Source organism: Artemia franciscana, chromosome 4 (assembly GCF_032884065.1).
Source record: "Artemia franciscana chromosome 4, ASM3288406v1, whole genome shotgun sequence".
Lineage (NCBI taxonomy): Eukaryota > Metazoa > Arthropoda > Branchiopoda > Anostraca > Artemiidae > Artemia > Artemia franciscana.
Window position 1 is genome coordinate 37763386 of NC_088866.1, and position 17722 is coordinate 37781107.

The 17722-nt window shown below is 36.3% G+C and overlaps 1 protein-coding gene across 1 annotated transcript in view; it reads right to left on the reverse strand.

Moving 5' to 3' along the window:
* Positions 1-10834, reverse strand: part of LOC136026385 (type-1 angiotensin II receptor-associated protein-like) — a 31779-nt gene extending 20945 nt beyond the window's left edge. The window contains exon 1 of the mRNA XM_065702933.1: positions 10691-10834. Within this exon, the coding sequence (XP_065559005.1) occupies positions 10691-10726 (36 nt within the window). The 5' untranslated portion in view covers positions 10727-10834. The remainder of the gene's footprint in view (positions 1-10690) is intronic.
* Between the last annotated feature and the right edge of the window lie 6888 nt (positions 10835-17722).

The window sequence follows — 17722 nt, forward strand, 5'->3', positions numbered from 1 at the left end:
ACAAAACCTTTGAGATAGCCATTTTGTTAAGATTACTTCAAAAATCAGATACCTAAAACTCCAGGGTGAACACAACCCCCTAGAGTCTGGGGACAGGCATTGTAAGTTATGTCCTGGGAGTATATAAGGTTCTTATGAAGGGGTAATCGTATAAACTTCAGAGGAGGCTCATTTGATCGGGAATTGGAAGGTCTAGTTCACTTTTTAAGAATCAAGACATTGGGGACAACTACCCAACCCCCATCCTCGTTTCCCCCAAATGCATCTAATAAAAATTTTGAGATAGCCATTCTGTTAAAAATAATTCAAATATCAGAAAACAAAAGTTATGCCCTGGGGGCATATCAGGTTTTTATGGAAGGAGGGGTCATATAAACTTCAAAGGGGGCTCATTTGACTGGAAATTGAATTTTCAAGTTCCTTTTTTAAGAGGCAGTGATCAGAGGGTATCTATGGCCCCACCCATTCTCTGTTCCCATAATACAACACATCAAAATTTTTTGATAGTCATTTTGTTCAGAATAGTTCAAGAATCAGATAATAGAAACTTCAGAGTCAACATACCCACTCCCCCAGAGCCCAGGCAAAGGGTGGGAACTTGTGCCTCAGGGGAATATAAGGTTCTTTATGAAAGAGGCAGTCATATCAGCTTCAGAGGGGACCCAATTTACTAGAAATTGAAAGTTACAGTTCCCTTTTGACGAGTCAATAGTGATTGGATGGCAACCCCCCTCCTCTTTCCCCCAAATGAATCAGAGAAAAATTTTGAGATAGTCAGTATGTCCAAAACAGGCCAAAAATCATATAAAAAAAACTCCAGGGTTTACATAACCCATGCAACACAGGGAACAAGTGTTGCAAATTTCCCTGGGGCCAAATATGGTTTTATGGTGGTCATATAAACTTTGAGGGCAAACCATTCAATTGGAAATTAAAAGCTCTAGTTCCCTTTTTAAGAGTTAATAGGAAATGCAGTGCAAGTAGCCCCCTCCCCAGCCCTGTTTTCCGTAAATCCATTCAATCAAATTTTTTAGATAGTCATTTTGTTAAAATAAGTCCAAAAATCAGCCCAACCCCCACTAAAAAATACTTATTGATTTTCCCCCAAAATTTATGGAAGCTGATCCCTGTCCCTCCCTGATACCCTGATCCTCGTCCCTCCGCAAAAACTTATCAATGATAGCTCATGAGAACTGACTGCTGGTCCCCCCCCCCTAAAAAAAACAAATTATTAACAATTACAATATTTTACTCCAAAAATATGGGAGCTGACTCCCTGGCCGTCCCTCCGTGGCCCAATCTCCTCACCCCGCGAAAAAATTAATAAAAAACTAATTATTTCAAAACCATGGGAGAAGACCCATGGTCCTCCCTCCATGGTCCTACCCCCTGCAAAAAAAGCAACTGAAGAATATTTTATTCCAAAACTCATGGGAGCTGATCCATGTCCCTCCATTTATGGCCCCCTCCCCCGAAAAATAACTTACTGACAGCACTTTATTCCAAAAGTTATGCAAACCCATCCCCGGCCCTCCATGGCCTAACCCTCCCCCTTTAAAAAAATAAATTAACAATTGAGTATTCCAAAACTTATGGGAGCTGACCCCCTTGCCCAGTCCCCCCCCCAAAAAAATACAAACAACAAAAACAAAAGCTTATTGATATTTCATTCTGAAAATCATGGAAACTGACCCCTAGCTCTCCCTTCACAGCCCAACCCCACCCTAAAAAAAACAACTTATTAACAATACTTCAACCCAAAAAAAATGCAAGCTGAGCCCTGGTCCTCCCTCCATGTCCTAGCCCCTCCCCCCCAAAAAAACAGATTAGTAACAATATTGCATTCCTTAATCCTGGGATCTGAACCCTGGTCCTCCCTCCATGTTCCAACCACCTCCTCCCTGCCTGTTCCCCTAACTTTAAAAGCATAAAGCATAAGTCTACTGTGTATTTGGTGCTTTGCTACAACAAATTACATTACAAATATTTTCTTTTGCACTTATTACAGCTTTGAAATTAAAATCAAAATTGTAGTGAAATAAAAATCTTCAGCTGATGAACTTTCAGTAATTAGAATTCTTATGTGTCCAAATATTCAGGTTTAATTTTATTAGTTCTTACCAAGGCTGTTTCCAGACACACAGAATTTTATTTTAGAATTTATTTTGGAATAAAAAATTATATTGAAAGAGAGAATTTCGAAAAACTTGAAACTTTGGCAATCAAAAACAAAACAAGAAATTGATTAAAATGAACTTTCTAAAATAGAAGTTTTTCACAGAAAAATAAAGGTCATATTGAGCTTGAGACCAGAAGAAACGGAAACCTAAAATAACTCAAAATCAAAATTACCAGAAATTACAACTAAAGAATAAATGAAATCCAAAGCAAAGAGAAATTAAATAAACCATCACAGCAAGAAAATTTACAACAAATGCTTATATAAATTAAATAAAAAAAACTAGTTTTTTTAACTGAAAGTAAGGAGCGATTTAGTGTAAAGAGCGAGGTATTAACGAGGGTACAAACCCCCTCGTACACATAATAAAAATATAAGAATATAAAAGTTTGTTACGTAAGTTAATTCTTAAGTTACGTATATTATTTACTAATAAAAACGTTCGTTGAATATTAAAAGTTCTAGTAGCCTTTTTAAGTAACCGAAAAATTGGAGGGCAGCTAGGCCTCCTTCCCCACCCCTTATTTCTCAAAATCGTCTGATCAAAACTAAGAGAAAGTCATTTAGCCAAAAAAAAATTAATATACTAATTTCATTTCAATAATTTATGTGCGGAGAGCCAAAATCAAACATGCATTAATTCAAAAACGTTCAGAAATTAAATAAAAAAAACTAGTTTTTTTTAACTGAAAGTAAGGAGCGACATTAAAACTTAAAACGAACAGAAATTACTCCGTATATGAAATGGGTTGTCTCCTCCGCAGTCCCTCGCTCTTTACGCTAAAGTTTGACTCTTTGCCACAATTCTACTTTTTAAAACAATTAAAAACTTTAGCGTAAAGAGCGTGGGACTGCGGAGGGGACAACCCATTTCATATACGGAGTAATTTCTGTTCGTTTTAAGTTTTAATGTCGCTCCTTACTTTCAGTTAAAAAAAACTAGTTTTTTTTATTTAATTTCTGAACGTTTTTGAATTAATGCATGTTTGATTTTGGCTCTCCGCACATAAATTATTGAAATGAAATTAGTATATTAATTTTTTTTTGGCTAAATGACTTTCTCTTAGTTTTGATCAGACGATTTTGAGAAATAAGGGGTGGGGAAGGAGGCCTAGCTGCCCTCCAATTTTTCGGTTACTTAAAAAGGCTACTAGAACTTTTAATATTCAACGAACGTTTTTATTAGTAAATAATATACGTAACTTAAGAATTAACTTACGTAACAAACTTTTATATTCTTATATTTTTATTATGTGTACGAGGGGGTTTGTACCCTCGTTAATACCTCGCTCTTTACACTAAATCGTAAGTTTTGTCCCAATTCTTTAAGAATGACCCCTGAATCAAAAAGGCCGTAGAATAAATAGTTGAAATCACTAAAAATATTTTAGCATCAAGAGCGAGGTATCTATCTCCTCCTAAATACCTCGCTCTTTATGCTAAAGTATTTTTAGAACCCCTCATATGCGTAATAATCTCTGTTCGTTTTAAATTTCAATGCTATTCCTTACTTTCATTTGAAAAAACGTTTTCATGTTTATTTTTTCATTGTTTTTTTTATAGTAATGCTAGAAAATCCTGCCCCCTTTTCATTGAATTTTTCTTCCCCCGTGACATATTCCTCAAAGGAAAGATCCTCCCACAAAGCCCTCTCCCATCAACCCCACCCCCCAAAGCAAAAAATCCCCATGAAAACGTCTGTACACTTCCCAATAACCATTACTATATGTAAACACTGGTCAAAGTTTGTAACTTGCAGCCCCTCCCTCAGGGATTGTGGGGGAGTAAGTCATTCCCAAAGACATAGTTATTATGGTTTTCGACTATGCTGAACAAAATGGCTATCTTAAAATTTTAATCTGTTGACTTTTGGAAAAAAATGAGCATGGGAGGGGGCCTATTTGCCCTCCAATTTTTTGGTCACTTAAAAAGGGCACTAGAACTTTTCATTTCCGTTAGAATGAGCCCTCTCGCGACATCCTAGGACCACTTGGTCGATAAGATGACCCCTGGGAAAAAAAAAAAAAAAAAACAAATAAATAAACACGCACCCGTGATTTGTCTTCTGGCAAAAAATACAGAATTCCACATTTTTTAGATAGGAGCTTGAAATTTTTGCTATAGAGTTCTCTGATATACCGAATGCGATAGTGTGATTTTCGTTAAGATTCTATGACTTTTAATGGATGTTTCCCCCTTTTTTCCAAAATAGGGCAAATTTTCTCAGGCTCGTAACTTTTGATGACAAAGACTAAATTAATTGAAACTTAATATTTAGAATCAGCGTAAAAATTCGAATCTTTTGATGTATCTTTTAGCATCAAAATTCCGTTTTTTAGAGTTTCGTTTACTATTGAGCCGGGTCGCCCCTTACTACAGTTCCTTACCACGAACTGTTTGAAAAGAAAATAATTCGGTATTTCGGGGCTTCTGACATTATTACTCCTTTGCGGAAGTTAGGCTCAAAATTGAAAAAGGATTATATTTTTTCCCTGGGCCCCTTCCACCTCTTAGTTCGTTTATTTTCCCGTTAGTTTTCACCTGTTTTCGCTTTATAGTTGTGTTATCTCTTAGCAGTTCTTTCGTTAGTTGAGTTATGGTTGTGGTATATATGTTTTATCGCTCGTATAGTTGTGTTATTTTCAAATTATACTCCATAATAGAGAGGCTCCGAACACCCAGCATTGTATATTAAGCTCTTAATTTGACGTTTTTTTCTAACGTGACCAGATTCGTCCTGCGCCCTTTTCATTGAATTTTTTTTCCCCCATGGCATATTTCTCCAAGGAAAGATCCTCCCACATAGCCCCCTCCCTCAACCCTACCCCCAAAACCAAAAAAATCCCACTGAAAACGTCTGTACACTTTCCAATAACCATTATTATATGTAAACACTGGTTGAAGTCTGTAACTTGCAACCCCTCCCCCAGGGACTGTGGGGGAGTAAGTCATCCCCAAAAACATAGTTATTATGATTTTCGACTATGCTAAACAAAATGGCTATCTCAAAATTTTGATCCGTTGACTTTGGGAAAAAAATGAGCGTGGGAGGGGGCCTAGATGCCCTCCAATTTTTTTGGTCACTTAAAAAGGGCACTAGAACTTTTCATTTCCATTAGAATGAGCCCTCTTGCGACATTCTAGGACCACTTGGTCGATACGATGACCCCTGGAAAAAAAAACAAAAAAAAAAAACAAATAAACACGCACCCGTGATTTGTCTTCGGGCAAAAAATGCAAAATTCCGCATTTTTGTAGATAGGAGCTTGAAACTTCTACAGTAGGGTTCTCTGATACGCTGAATCTGATGGTGTCCTTTTCGTTAAGATCCTACGACTTTTAGGGGGTGTTTCCCCCTATTTTCCTAAATAAGGCAAATTTTCTCAGGCTCGTAACTTTTGATGGCTAAGACTAAACTTGATGAAACTTATATATTTAAAATCAGCATTAAAATCCGATTCTTTTGATGTAGCTATTGATATCAAAATTCAATTTTTTAGAGTTTTGGTTACTATTGAGCCGGATCGCTCCTTACTACAGTTTGTTACCACGAACTGTTTGATGAAGAAATGAATCTTAAAACAAACAAAAATCTGCTATTATAGTATAAATGAAACCCAAAAGGAACAAAAATTAGATAAACAACCATAGCAAACAAGGATACAACAAGTACTTATGTAAATGAATAAATATATCTTAAAATGAGCAAAACTTAAATTGAACATGCATATCAAGCTCAAAACAAACAAAAATCACTGCAAATAAGAGTTGTGTACTGCCTCCTCCCTTAACTGTAACAGTATAAATAAGTACTAGATCATTGGCACTTTGCTGAAAACTATATGTGTCTTGAACAGTCTTGGAAAGAATTAATAAAATCAAACTGAATATTTGATATACAATTATATTGACTGTTCATTGCTCATTAGCTCAAGATTTTATTTCACAGTAATTTTTATTTTCATTTTCAATTTTTTAATAACTAGAAAAAAATATTTGAAACATAATTTGTTTTCAGTGAAGCGCCAATGATGTTGTAGGCTTTAGACCTTTACAGGTACAGAAGGGGGCAGTTGCCAAACTCTTTTTTGTAGTGAAACTATATTTTTTGTCTTGAACAGTCTTGGGAAGAACTAATAAAATTAAACTGAATATTTGATATACAATGATAACAATTAATGAAAACTCATCACTTTTAAATTTAATTTTAATGTAATTTTTATTTTCATTGCTGCAATAAATACAAAAGAGAATATTTGTAATGTAATTTATTTTCAGTTAAGTGCCAATGATGAAGTAGGTTTTAGACTTTTACAGTGAGGACACAGTACCTAAACTCTTAATTGCGGTGATTTCTGCTTGTTTTAAGCTGGATTCGCATATCAATGTTAAGTTTTACTAATTTTGAGATTTATTCATTCAGTTATATTAGTAACTGTTGTATGTTTGTTTGCTATGACTATTTATTTAATTTCTGTTCATTTTGGGTTTCTTTTATACTTCCATAGCATTTTTTTATTTTAAGCCTGATTTGCATATTCAAATAAAATTTTTTTTTTCTTTATTCACAGAAATTCATCTATATTCATCTATATAAGGACCTATTGTATGTTTTTTTGCTGTGATTGTTTGGTTAATTTTTGCTGGCTTTGGGTTTCATTTATTCTTTAGTAGTAATTTCTGATTGTTTTGGGTTCAAGTTATTATAGGTTTCTAATTTCTTCTGATCATAAGTATAATACAGCCTTTACTTTTCTTTAAAAACTAATATTTTGGAAAGTGTTTTTTTAATTGATTCTTAATAACATTTAACTGTCAAGACTAAGGAAAATAATAACTACTGTTTCTGAACCAGCTGCAAAAATAAAAATTATTTTTCCTATATATTTTTTTTTTACAAAATGTTTTTGAACTCTTGGCAACTATGGACTGTTTTACCTTTAGCATCCCCATTAAAAGCTCCAAATGGAATTTGCCCTAGAAACAATTATTGATCTATGAAGGAGCATAAGAAAAGGCATAAAGTTCATGCATTCACTTCCATTCTAGCTAAATTATGTTATGATCTGCAAATTTACCCAAATACCTAACCTAAATCATAGGCTTTACACAGGACTGGGGTAAAAAATCCAGACAAGACCATACAAATGAGCAATATAAGGTAAATTTTGGGCAGTTTATATTACTGACCAATAAATAAGGTGAACATACCACTTGATGCCTTTTGCATGTTCTTTCTAAATATAAAAATTTGTTTACTTGGAAATTCAATTTTAAGCCCATTACAGGCCCTTAAAGATAATGCCCTTTTCTCTTACTTCTGGCTATATACAAAGGTCAAAAAGAACAATTCTTACTTCATTATCCAAAAGAAAATTGCTGATTGCATGAATGCCAGCTTTTGCCCAAACTTCACCTCTAAGCCACCTGGTATTACACTCCCAACCATATCCCCTGTAACAGTACATAGCCTAATGCCTCCTGTAATGATTCCTCAAGATCATGTATTTAAAATACTAAGAAGTTTAAACTTAAACAAAGCTGCTGGACCTGATAACCTCCACCCTTGGCTTTTGGTAGAATCTGCTGTTCACATTTCCCTCCCCCTTGCCAGAATATTCAACATGTCCCTGACCATAAAGTCAGAACCAAATGACTGGAGAACAGCAAATATTATACCAATTTTTAAGAAAGTAATAACCTGGGAAAATATCAACCAGTAAGCCTAACCTCAGCCATTTGCAAGATCATGGAAGGTATCACTAATCATGCTCTAATAAATTATTTAGAAGAAAATACTCTTATTAGTGATAGGCAACATGGATTCTGCAGGGGCAGGTTAATTGACACCAACTTTATTCAGTCATGCAACATGATCATTATATGATCATGCAACTAAAATTTTGGATATGGGTAAACCAGTCAACATTATCTTACTTGACCAAGCCAAAGCCTTTGACAAAGTTGAACACTCATACCTGAAGCTGAAGCTTAAAGCTTACCAGGTGCATGAGGATGTGATTGATTGGATTGGAGCATTCCTAACTGAATGATTCCAACATGTCATGATCTACACTGATAATGGCAATCCAGCTTTCTCCTCCATTTCCCCAGTCATAAGCGGTACCCCACAGGGAACCATCCTTGGGCCAACATTGTTCAGCATATATATTAACGACTGTACAACCTATCTATGCAACCTTTTAACATTATATGCTGACAAATGTAAGCTCATCAGGCCTGCTGAAACTGAAGAAGAAAGAGCCTGCATTCAGCTAGACCTTGACAGGCTATCCTACTGGTCATCAGCTTGGGCCCTACAATTCAATGCAACTAAATGCAAGGTACTGCACTTAGGGCACAACAATCCCCACCATATAGGATGTGATCAGTTGGAAGCAGTTGCCAAGGAGAGAGATTTAGGCATCATTGTGGACAAGGATTTAAAATTCCACAGCCAGACACAGGTTGCAAAAGCTAATTGAGCTCTTGGATGCATTAAGTGCTCTTTTGTAACCAAAAAGTCATGTGGGGTTACAAAATTTTATAAATCCCTTGTCTGTCCCCATCTTGAGTTTGGCTTGACTTTGGCCTTCCCCCAAAATAAAATGGACACAAGAGCCCTTGAAAGTGTCCAAAGGAGAGCAACCAAACTGATCCATGGCTTAAATAATGCCCCTTACCAGGATTCCCTAAGATCTCTGAGACTTCCAACCCTCACATATTGAAGATATAGAGGAGATGTGATCATGGCACACAAAATTTTCAAATCTGGTCACCTGAACCAGATCTTCACCTCCTCCCTGGCTAACAATTCAAGAGGTCACAGTCTGAAGCTTCACCTGCCTGGATGTCGGAGAAGGGAATGATGTGGCTTCTTTTCTATTCAGGTGGTCCCCCTCTGGAATAGGCTATCCAAGTCAACCATCCCAGCTGAGTGAAGGCTGGACTGGGAAGCTAAGCCAACATAATTACATCACTCACCACCAGCAAGAACCTACAGGAGGATCTACCACCTTATCTTGCTGGCAAATGCAATTTAAGGTAGTTATATGCAGAACAATTGTAATTAAAAGTAAAAATTCTAGTATATCTACTTATCACTATCTTGGAAAGGGGTTAGGTCAGAAAAATGGAACTTCCAGTAATGAATCCAGGGCTAAAAAAAATACTCTAGAGAGGTATTGCTGAGCTTCCTTGTTATCCCTCTTCTGATTTCAAAGTCTTAGAAATTTGCCTGCTTGACAGGTAGGTGAAATTTTGAAAAACAACATTTTACCTTAATTTTCAGTTATCAGTTTCTTTCTCTCTGGTAATGCAAATCCTGCTATTTGAGTAGAAATTACCCCATATTAATGTTTTTTTCTAAATTTACAAAAAGGTATATGCAGATCTTCTAAACAAATTTGGATTCAGCAAAGTTGTGAAGCTGAAAACAAAAGCAGAAGATTAAGCAGAAGATCAGCTTTGGAGATTTTTAACAGTCAGCAAAGGTCAGTGCCCTCTAGAGAGCTAGGTACTTCAAAATACATTCCCAGAACATAACACTGGTATATAAATCATTTCTAAAATAAAAGAAAAAGGTATCATCTTTGAGAGTCTGAAATGGGATTAAAATTGAATTTTAGACTTAAGTAATTATTATAGTTGAAAAGAGTATAAGAAGATAACAAGTGGTATGTTCACCTTTGTAAAATTATGACAGTTCATATAACTGGCTCACCAATAAAGGGGATTTACCACTCAATGCCTTTTTTATGTTCTTTAAGAATATAGTAATTGGTTCTACCATAAATTCAAATTTAAGCACTTTTTGAGCTCTTGAAATTATGACAGTCCATATAACTGACTTACCAAAAAATGAACATACCACTTGATGACTTGTTTTATGTTCTTTACAAATATAATCATTGCTTATACTGCAAATTAAAATTTAAGTACTTTTTGAGCTCTTAAAAATTACAAGTTTTCAATTAGATTATGAGTTATTGCTTATAACTCATAAACAATACTACCTTTTCTCATTACCATCTTTTTCTTTTGTTTTCAAAAAAATAATGCTATATTTTGTCAGTGCTAAAATTAAGCATAATAAGGTTAGTTTAAAAAGTGCTTAAATTTGAATTTACAGTAGTCCTAATTTAGGAAGATACCTATTAATCAAGTTATTCTTTAAAATTAAGCACTGTACATGTAGCCTAACCTACTGAGGATAGCCCATTGCCTTTGATCAATTTTTGGAAAATTCAAAATTATAATTCAGAGTTGGTGCATCTTTAATAAAATTCAGTGTCCGTACTTTAAAACACCTTCCTATGAAATAATTTAGGCTGTGGATATGTTCCTTGAAAAATCACATCACCAAAGGCAGGCTAACTAGCCTACTATCCAGGTTAGCAAAAACCCTTGTCAAGGATTATATTTAATGATAGGCCACCAATCTTTTGCTATTATAATGTTTCCTTCTCAGAAATAGTTTTAAGCAGCATTAATGAACAAACTTTAACCTACCCTTAACGATATGGTAACTTTGGCTGATTCCATCATTATCACAACACAATTTTGCGACCCTGGCTTGGAAGAATTTATCTGAAGGAGACTCAGACGGCGTTCGTAAAGTTCGTAAAGCCGTTTGCAAAGTGCGTTTCCGTAAAGTTTTCACCGCTCATTTGAGCAGTGCTTCCACTCCTCCCGATTTATCGGGAGATCTCCCGACTTTTTGGAAAATCTCCCGACTGAAATTTCCTCCCGATAATCTCCCAATTTCTGTTGAATTGAGCTCTGTCCAACTTGAAGTTTCTGATCTTTCTTGATTGTCTGGCAGAATGCAAAATATGTCTTTGTTGCCCGTAAAAGGGGGATTTCAAACTTTGAAACGCGGCCGGCGGCTTTGAAATTCAAAGCCGCCGGCCGCGTTTGATTCGCGGAAGTCAACTGCGGACCCTAATTAATGACCTAGTCGGCAGCTTGTCCCGTGAGAGACCATTGTTGTGTTCGAAAAAGGGTTGATTTGATTTGATTCTCAGTTCATAACTTCATCTGATCTGATCAGTCAACTCAGATAGTTCATTTCCACTGGATAATTTGTGTACAATAAGGACGTGGCTTACCTTACGTGACAGGATTTTTTTTTTAGGGTAAGTACCAAGTTTACTGGAACTGGACAATTATACATCCCTGCACGTGGGAAACCCAAAAAGTAGGCTACTGACCTGTCCTAGCGGGTAGGCGGCTTTTCTGCTTCTATGATCTGTTTCTTTACCAAAATAACATGTTTTAACTTCAAACCATTCTTAACCTGTTGCCAGTTCAAGGATTCTATAGTACAAATTCGAATACACTATTCTTACGGGTCTTATAGACATCCGGTATTCGCCAGACTACTAGCCTATCCTATATCAAAATAACGATCTCGAGTGTCGGCGAAATCGGCTTCACAAGTCACAACAGAGCAAAATAACACTAGGAAGTAGGATCAAGAACTATGCTTTCCTTGCTTTGCAAACGGGCCATACTCATAGCGCCACCCACTACATTTAAAGCGAGACAAACATGCGGGTTTAGAAATTTCTAGTAAAGGTAATATGCGGTCTGCACACGTCGAGGAAACTTGGGAGGTCGTATCTTTTTTTTGCTTTGTTCAAAATATGAAGTTATTGGAGCCAGAGCTGGTGCAAGACCAATTGAGTTTCAGTAGGGATGTTCACTATCGCTAGTGGTGCTAATGTGGCTGCTGTTCGAGTGTGTCTCACTTTTTCCAGGTCTTGGCGCTACTGTCTAGTGGTATTTTGCTCTGCTTCACAATATAGGAGGATAGGAGGATGGATTTTAAGATATAGGCCAAAGCCAGCCATATCAAATCTGTTTTCAAAGGGACAAATCTGTTTTCAAAGTGCCGATATGTCTAAATTTTATGTCACAGTGTTCAAAGTGCATTAAAAGTATATTATTTTGCTCTTCAAAGTGTGTTATTTTGTTCTGTTTTGGGGAGACCGGAAATCTCGAAAAACGGTTAGAATGGTGGGATCGGCGTATCAGGGACCCGATCAAACTGACTTGTAAATAAAAATTAAATCGGTCCGATAGTCGTAGGGGGAGTGGAGGAAGGGGGAATCCGCAATATTGAGTCATGCGTAAATTTGGAACGGGTGATCAGATTCGAGTGAAATTTAATAATTGAACAGAGGACATGTCTCTGGTGATCTTTTTCATGTCCGGACCGGATCCGACAAGTGTTTGGGAGGGGGAGGATACGTGACCGGCTTAGACTGGAGAGATCGGGATGTAACTTTGTGGGAATAAAAAACAGATGCTCTGGATAAATCATTTACAGAAAAGTACGCATCATTACAGCCAAATCCGAAAATAAAATACTTTTTACAAAACGATACATTCTCGTGATTTCCAAGTTCATGGTCATTTTTATCTCAAGGGTTTTGGTTTCAAATGATCAGAACGAAAAGCGATTTCTGTATTTCATTTTCTGAACCAGCCTTGCAAGTGCCATACGAGCTACTAGGTCTTGTTGTGTTTCATATCATTCCTTTTAGATTGTTTTGTATAACTCTGCTGGAATTAACAAGTGGGCCAAAATTAAATAAATCATTGTCTGTAGGTAGCCTACTCTCCAAGTTCCAAGGCTAGACAGCTGTTAAAATTAGAAACATTGTTAGAACAAGTGTTATAATGAGTCTTGTTTTCATCAGTTGTGTTAAAGTGATGGCTTACCTTTTGTGGCGTGAATTTTGTCTAGGGTTTGCGGCCTACCGCCCATTTGCGCTCATAAGAAATACTTCTGACAACTATAGGCCTATACTCCTGAAGAATATTAATGATTCAAACCACCTTAAACTTCCAATGTTCAAACTTTCCAAAATATTAGTCGTTTTAACTAACAGCTCTCTCCTTAAAAAAAATATAAACAAAAGGAAGATAAAACAAAATTACCTTAGTAAACAGGAAAATATTAGTTCCTTACTTATTCAAGAAAATGGATTTTAACGCACGGAGAGAACCAATAATTTTTTTTTTCAATTTGAGCCCCAAAGCGAACTGTTATGGTTTTTGGGATCCTAACACGTAACTGGAGGAATATCTATGACATCGCAAAAGTTGTCCGTCCGTCCGTCTGTTAGCACGATAACCCTTCGATGGGGTACAGATATTTTCTTCAAATTTGGTGTGAGGATCAATTGGGTCAAAGTACAGGCCAAATTCGTAGATGAACCCTCTAGCCCCATATCTAGGGGTGGGGGAGGGGTTTCAAAATAAGGAACGAAACAAATGTTTTAAAAAGCCAATGAGATAGTCCATATAGGACATGCTGAATCCATATCTAAAACTTATTTTCTCACCGGACATTTAGCTCGTCCGGAGTCCGGCCAAAACCGGAAAATTTGTTAAAAGTAAAAGTTTTATTCGAAGTTGATTAAAGGCTCGATTAAAAAGGTAAGAAGACATGCTGAATTCGTATATGACAATCGTCAACTATCCGGACGATTAGTTTGCCCGGAATCCGGCCAAATCCGGAAAAAAATTAAAAGTTTTATTTATGGTTGATTAAATGTTCAGTTTAGGGGTAAGAAATATACTGAATCCATATATGACAACTATTTTCTACCCGGACATACAGTTCGCCCGGAACTAGGCCTAAACCGGAAAATTTTAAAAAGTAAAATTTAATGTTAATAAGAGGTTTGATATAGTGGTAAGGAGAGCAAATAAGGCTCGCCGGGCAAATAGTTCGCCCGGAGTCGGCCAAAATCTGATTTTTTTTAAAGTTTAAAGTTTATCTGAAGTTGATTAGAGTTTCGATATAAGATTAAGGGGATGTACTTAATTTATTTTGAGATTTAGTTTTTGCTGGACAAGTAGTTCACCGGGAATCCGCCCGAAAACGGATATTTGGTAGAAGCAAGGCAGGAAGCTTTGATCAAAGATAGGGTAAAAACCACATGCTGAATCCAAACCTGAACTTTGTTTTCTCGGAAGACCAGTCATTGGTCAAATATTAAATAGTACAGATATTCAAGAGTCTGGCGAAGACCGGATTCACAAGACGCAATTGTCTGGATCAAATATAAAATTTATGGGATCTCATCGAAACCTTTGGTCTTGTTATGTTATATTTTGAGAGAACCCTGCAAGTCAGGAGTGTTGATAGTGAGATTTATAGTCAGAGCGCATTGCAGTGGACACGTGCTGTACTTTTGTCATGTATATAAGACTATATGGACGAAATGCCAATCCCAACGAAGTTGACAAGGTTTATTCTACCGCGAGAGAATTTTATCAAGGAAGTGGTGGTCCAGATTAAAAACCGCTTCTCGTTCGACTCGGACATTTTCGCCTTCTCAGAACTACTTGACCCTGTCCAGGGTCAGGATCTGAATCCTCCTAGCCTGGCACCATTTTTGGCGAAATATAGCTTACCCTCCTGGTCCAAAAGTCTGATAGACAGAGAGTGGAGAGAGCAGAGCTCCGTAAGACAGCCAAATGGCGAAGATGCCAGTTTGCTCTAAGTAACTGACTACTGGAAGCTTATATTTGCCCAGAAATACTCTAACAGCAAACCAAAGTTTGGTAACCTGAGGCTTGTCGTTGAGTACCTGTACGCTCTACCGTTTTCGAACGTAATAGCGGAGAGACTGTTTAGTACTTTGAAGGACGTCAAAACAGACAAACGTAACTGCCTGTCGACAGTTACGACTAGTTCAACACTTCAGACTAAACTTGGCATGAGTAGGCTTAAGGTGACACCTCAGTCTCTGGTCGTAAATGGGAGCATGAGGCAGTTACTGAAAGGCGTAGTTGCTTCCGCAACCGCTACTGAAGCTAGTGCCGCTATCTTGAAATCGGCTTCTTTAGCGCGAGCTCGTCTGGCCCCAGAAAGAGCAAACAATACCGTTGACGATCAAGATTAGCTGCAGTGTGATCTAGTGAAAATTCTGACTGTGATTCGTATTCATAATTCTAGTTCAAGTTATGTGATCAAATAGTTTTAGCTGCAGTGTGATACAGTGAAAATTCTGCCTGAGTTCTGTTACTCGTATTCGTAATTCTAGTTCTAATTATGTGAACAAGTAGTTTTAGATGACTTTCAATAAAACCATTTAGTTTGCGTAAGTTTTGTATGAAAGAAACATTGTTCCTTGTTGATAGCTAATTTTGGAGTAACAATAAGTCTTCACCTTCCGGAATCTGGGTTCCCAGATTTTCCGAGATTTTTTTTGAATTTCTTCTGCGATAATTCAAAATTCCGAAAATCTGGAAGTTCAAAAGCCCCTTTTTTCCGGATGATTTTGATATACTTTCGGACCGGTTCATATTCGAGATGCAAGAAGAAGAAGACGTCAAAGAATAGGCCTAATCTGGAAGCCCAGATTCCGGAAGCTCCGGGAGGTGAAGACCGGACTTAAGACTCTAAAACATATTTTCGATTCTACTTTGTTCTGTCTCTCTATTACTGACATTTTTACCAGCAATACAACTGGTATGTGAGACAAAACTGCTGTTTAAAACCTCCTGATTTTTTCCCCGACTTAAAAAAAAAACTCCCGATAATCTCCCGACTTTTTTGGAGTCGTTACTGATTTTCAGAAAAACAAAGTGGAAGCACTGCATTTGAGTCTTGTTGTACATCACGTGCATTTTGACTGTGAATGAGTGAAGAATAGAAAAATTTATATTCTTTTCCAAACTATTGTATCAGGTTCTTTCTTGTATTTGATTTTTTCTTTCAAAAATTCTTCCTTCTTCTTAAAGTTTTAGAATTTCTTATTTAAGTGTCAACTACGATCTTGGGAACGATACAATTGAAGATTTTCAAATAGTTCCCTGAAGTCTTTTAACAGAAAAGTAAACTATAAATCAAGTTTATCAAATAATTTCTTTGCTTCAAAAAATCCAGCACATAATTTTACACTTTCACTGGATTTTTGGTTAGCTAAACTTGTCATATTATTCATGTCATTAATATGTAATAAAGAAGTCTTAATTGGACTGTTTTCACCTGAGTCAATTGTGGCACCATCTTTTTTCAAAACTTGTAGAGTTAAATTTGCTCGGAAGAACACCAGATGACAGACCACTGCCCCAAGAGCTCCTGTCTAACCGTAGAAGCAGAAATGAGGCCACAAGCATTTCGGCAAACGGGGTCAGCTGATGATCCCAGTTATTGTTTTTTTAAGAACAACCAGTCATGCTCCAAAAACTGAGCCCTGTCAACGTATCCTTGTTGACATAGACTGCTCAACGAATGCCAATGTACCATCTCTTATTCCTTTCAATCAAAATCCAATCTGTTCGACTAGTAGTGATCATCCTCCCTCCCTATTAAGGTCAGTGACTTTTAATTCGAGAAATAGAATTACGAATTTTCTCGTTATAAACTCCCAGAAATTATATAACAAAATGGAAGCATTCCATTTTTGTCCTGATGTCTTTTGCGTGGAAAACCATCAAAAAGCAAAATTTTGGGCCAAAATTTGCTTCACGTAACATATTCATAAATTCAATATATTTGCACACACTCTCTTGAACTGTCTTATATAAGTTTTAAATCTCATATATTTCTGCCAATAATAATTCCAACCTATTTACATTCATTCACTATTTCAATTTGGGTTCTATTTAGAAAAAGGTGAAGAGCAAAGTATTTTTTTATTTCCTGTGATTACCATTGCTTTTTTTCTGGACAGAAACCTGTACATGATTTTCCTTGGCTCATGTTTCTACTAATTTTAATTTCTCCTGAGCCAATGCTTGCCCCTCTTCGACACTATCACATACTATCTACAATCCATTATCATAAGAAACAAATTCTGGCCCTATCCTCTCCGATATCCAGTGGTATATCAAGTTTGACAGGACTAGCCATTACAAACACTCAAAAAAATATTGGGGTAGACAATAACCGTGTAATAAATATATGTGACGGCTGTGGAAATGCAGAAATAGACTTTTCTTATAAAATTTTGAATTCTGTAACTTAAGCGAAATATATGAAACTTTAAAAAGTGGAAAGATGTGCTACGTTGTTATGAAAAGTAAAATTTTGATTAGTCAATTTTTGAAATTTTGTCAAAGTTGACACTGTTTATTTTTATACCATTTTAATTTCAACAGGTTTATTAGAACTTTAATCTTCACCAGATTCTAAATTAAATTTACGACCGTTTCCACTACCTACTTACGACATATAATTATTGAGGTTCCTTTTAAATTGCAGGTGTTTCTTTGTTCGCAAGTTTATCGAAGTAACCAACTATGCCCCCCCCAAAAAAAAATAATGGAACCACCACTGGTTGCTGGTAACATGTTTAAATATTTGTGACGATTTACATTCTACGTTTGAGTGAATTAGGCATAATGACAAAGTATATTAGGCTCTAAAATTTAGTTCAATCTATACTCATGACTTGATGAACCCTTTTTTAAATTATACTTCTTTTATTGGGATAATTCATCGTCAACATTTTAGTAATTCGATGTTTTTACTGACAATCTTAGATATTTGAGATTGCTTATATATGTATTATAAGA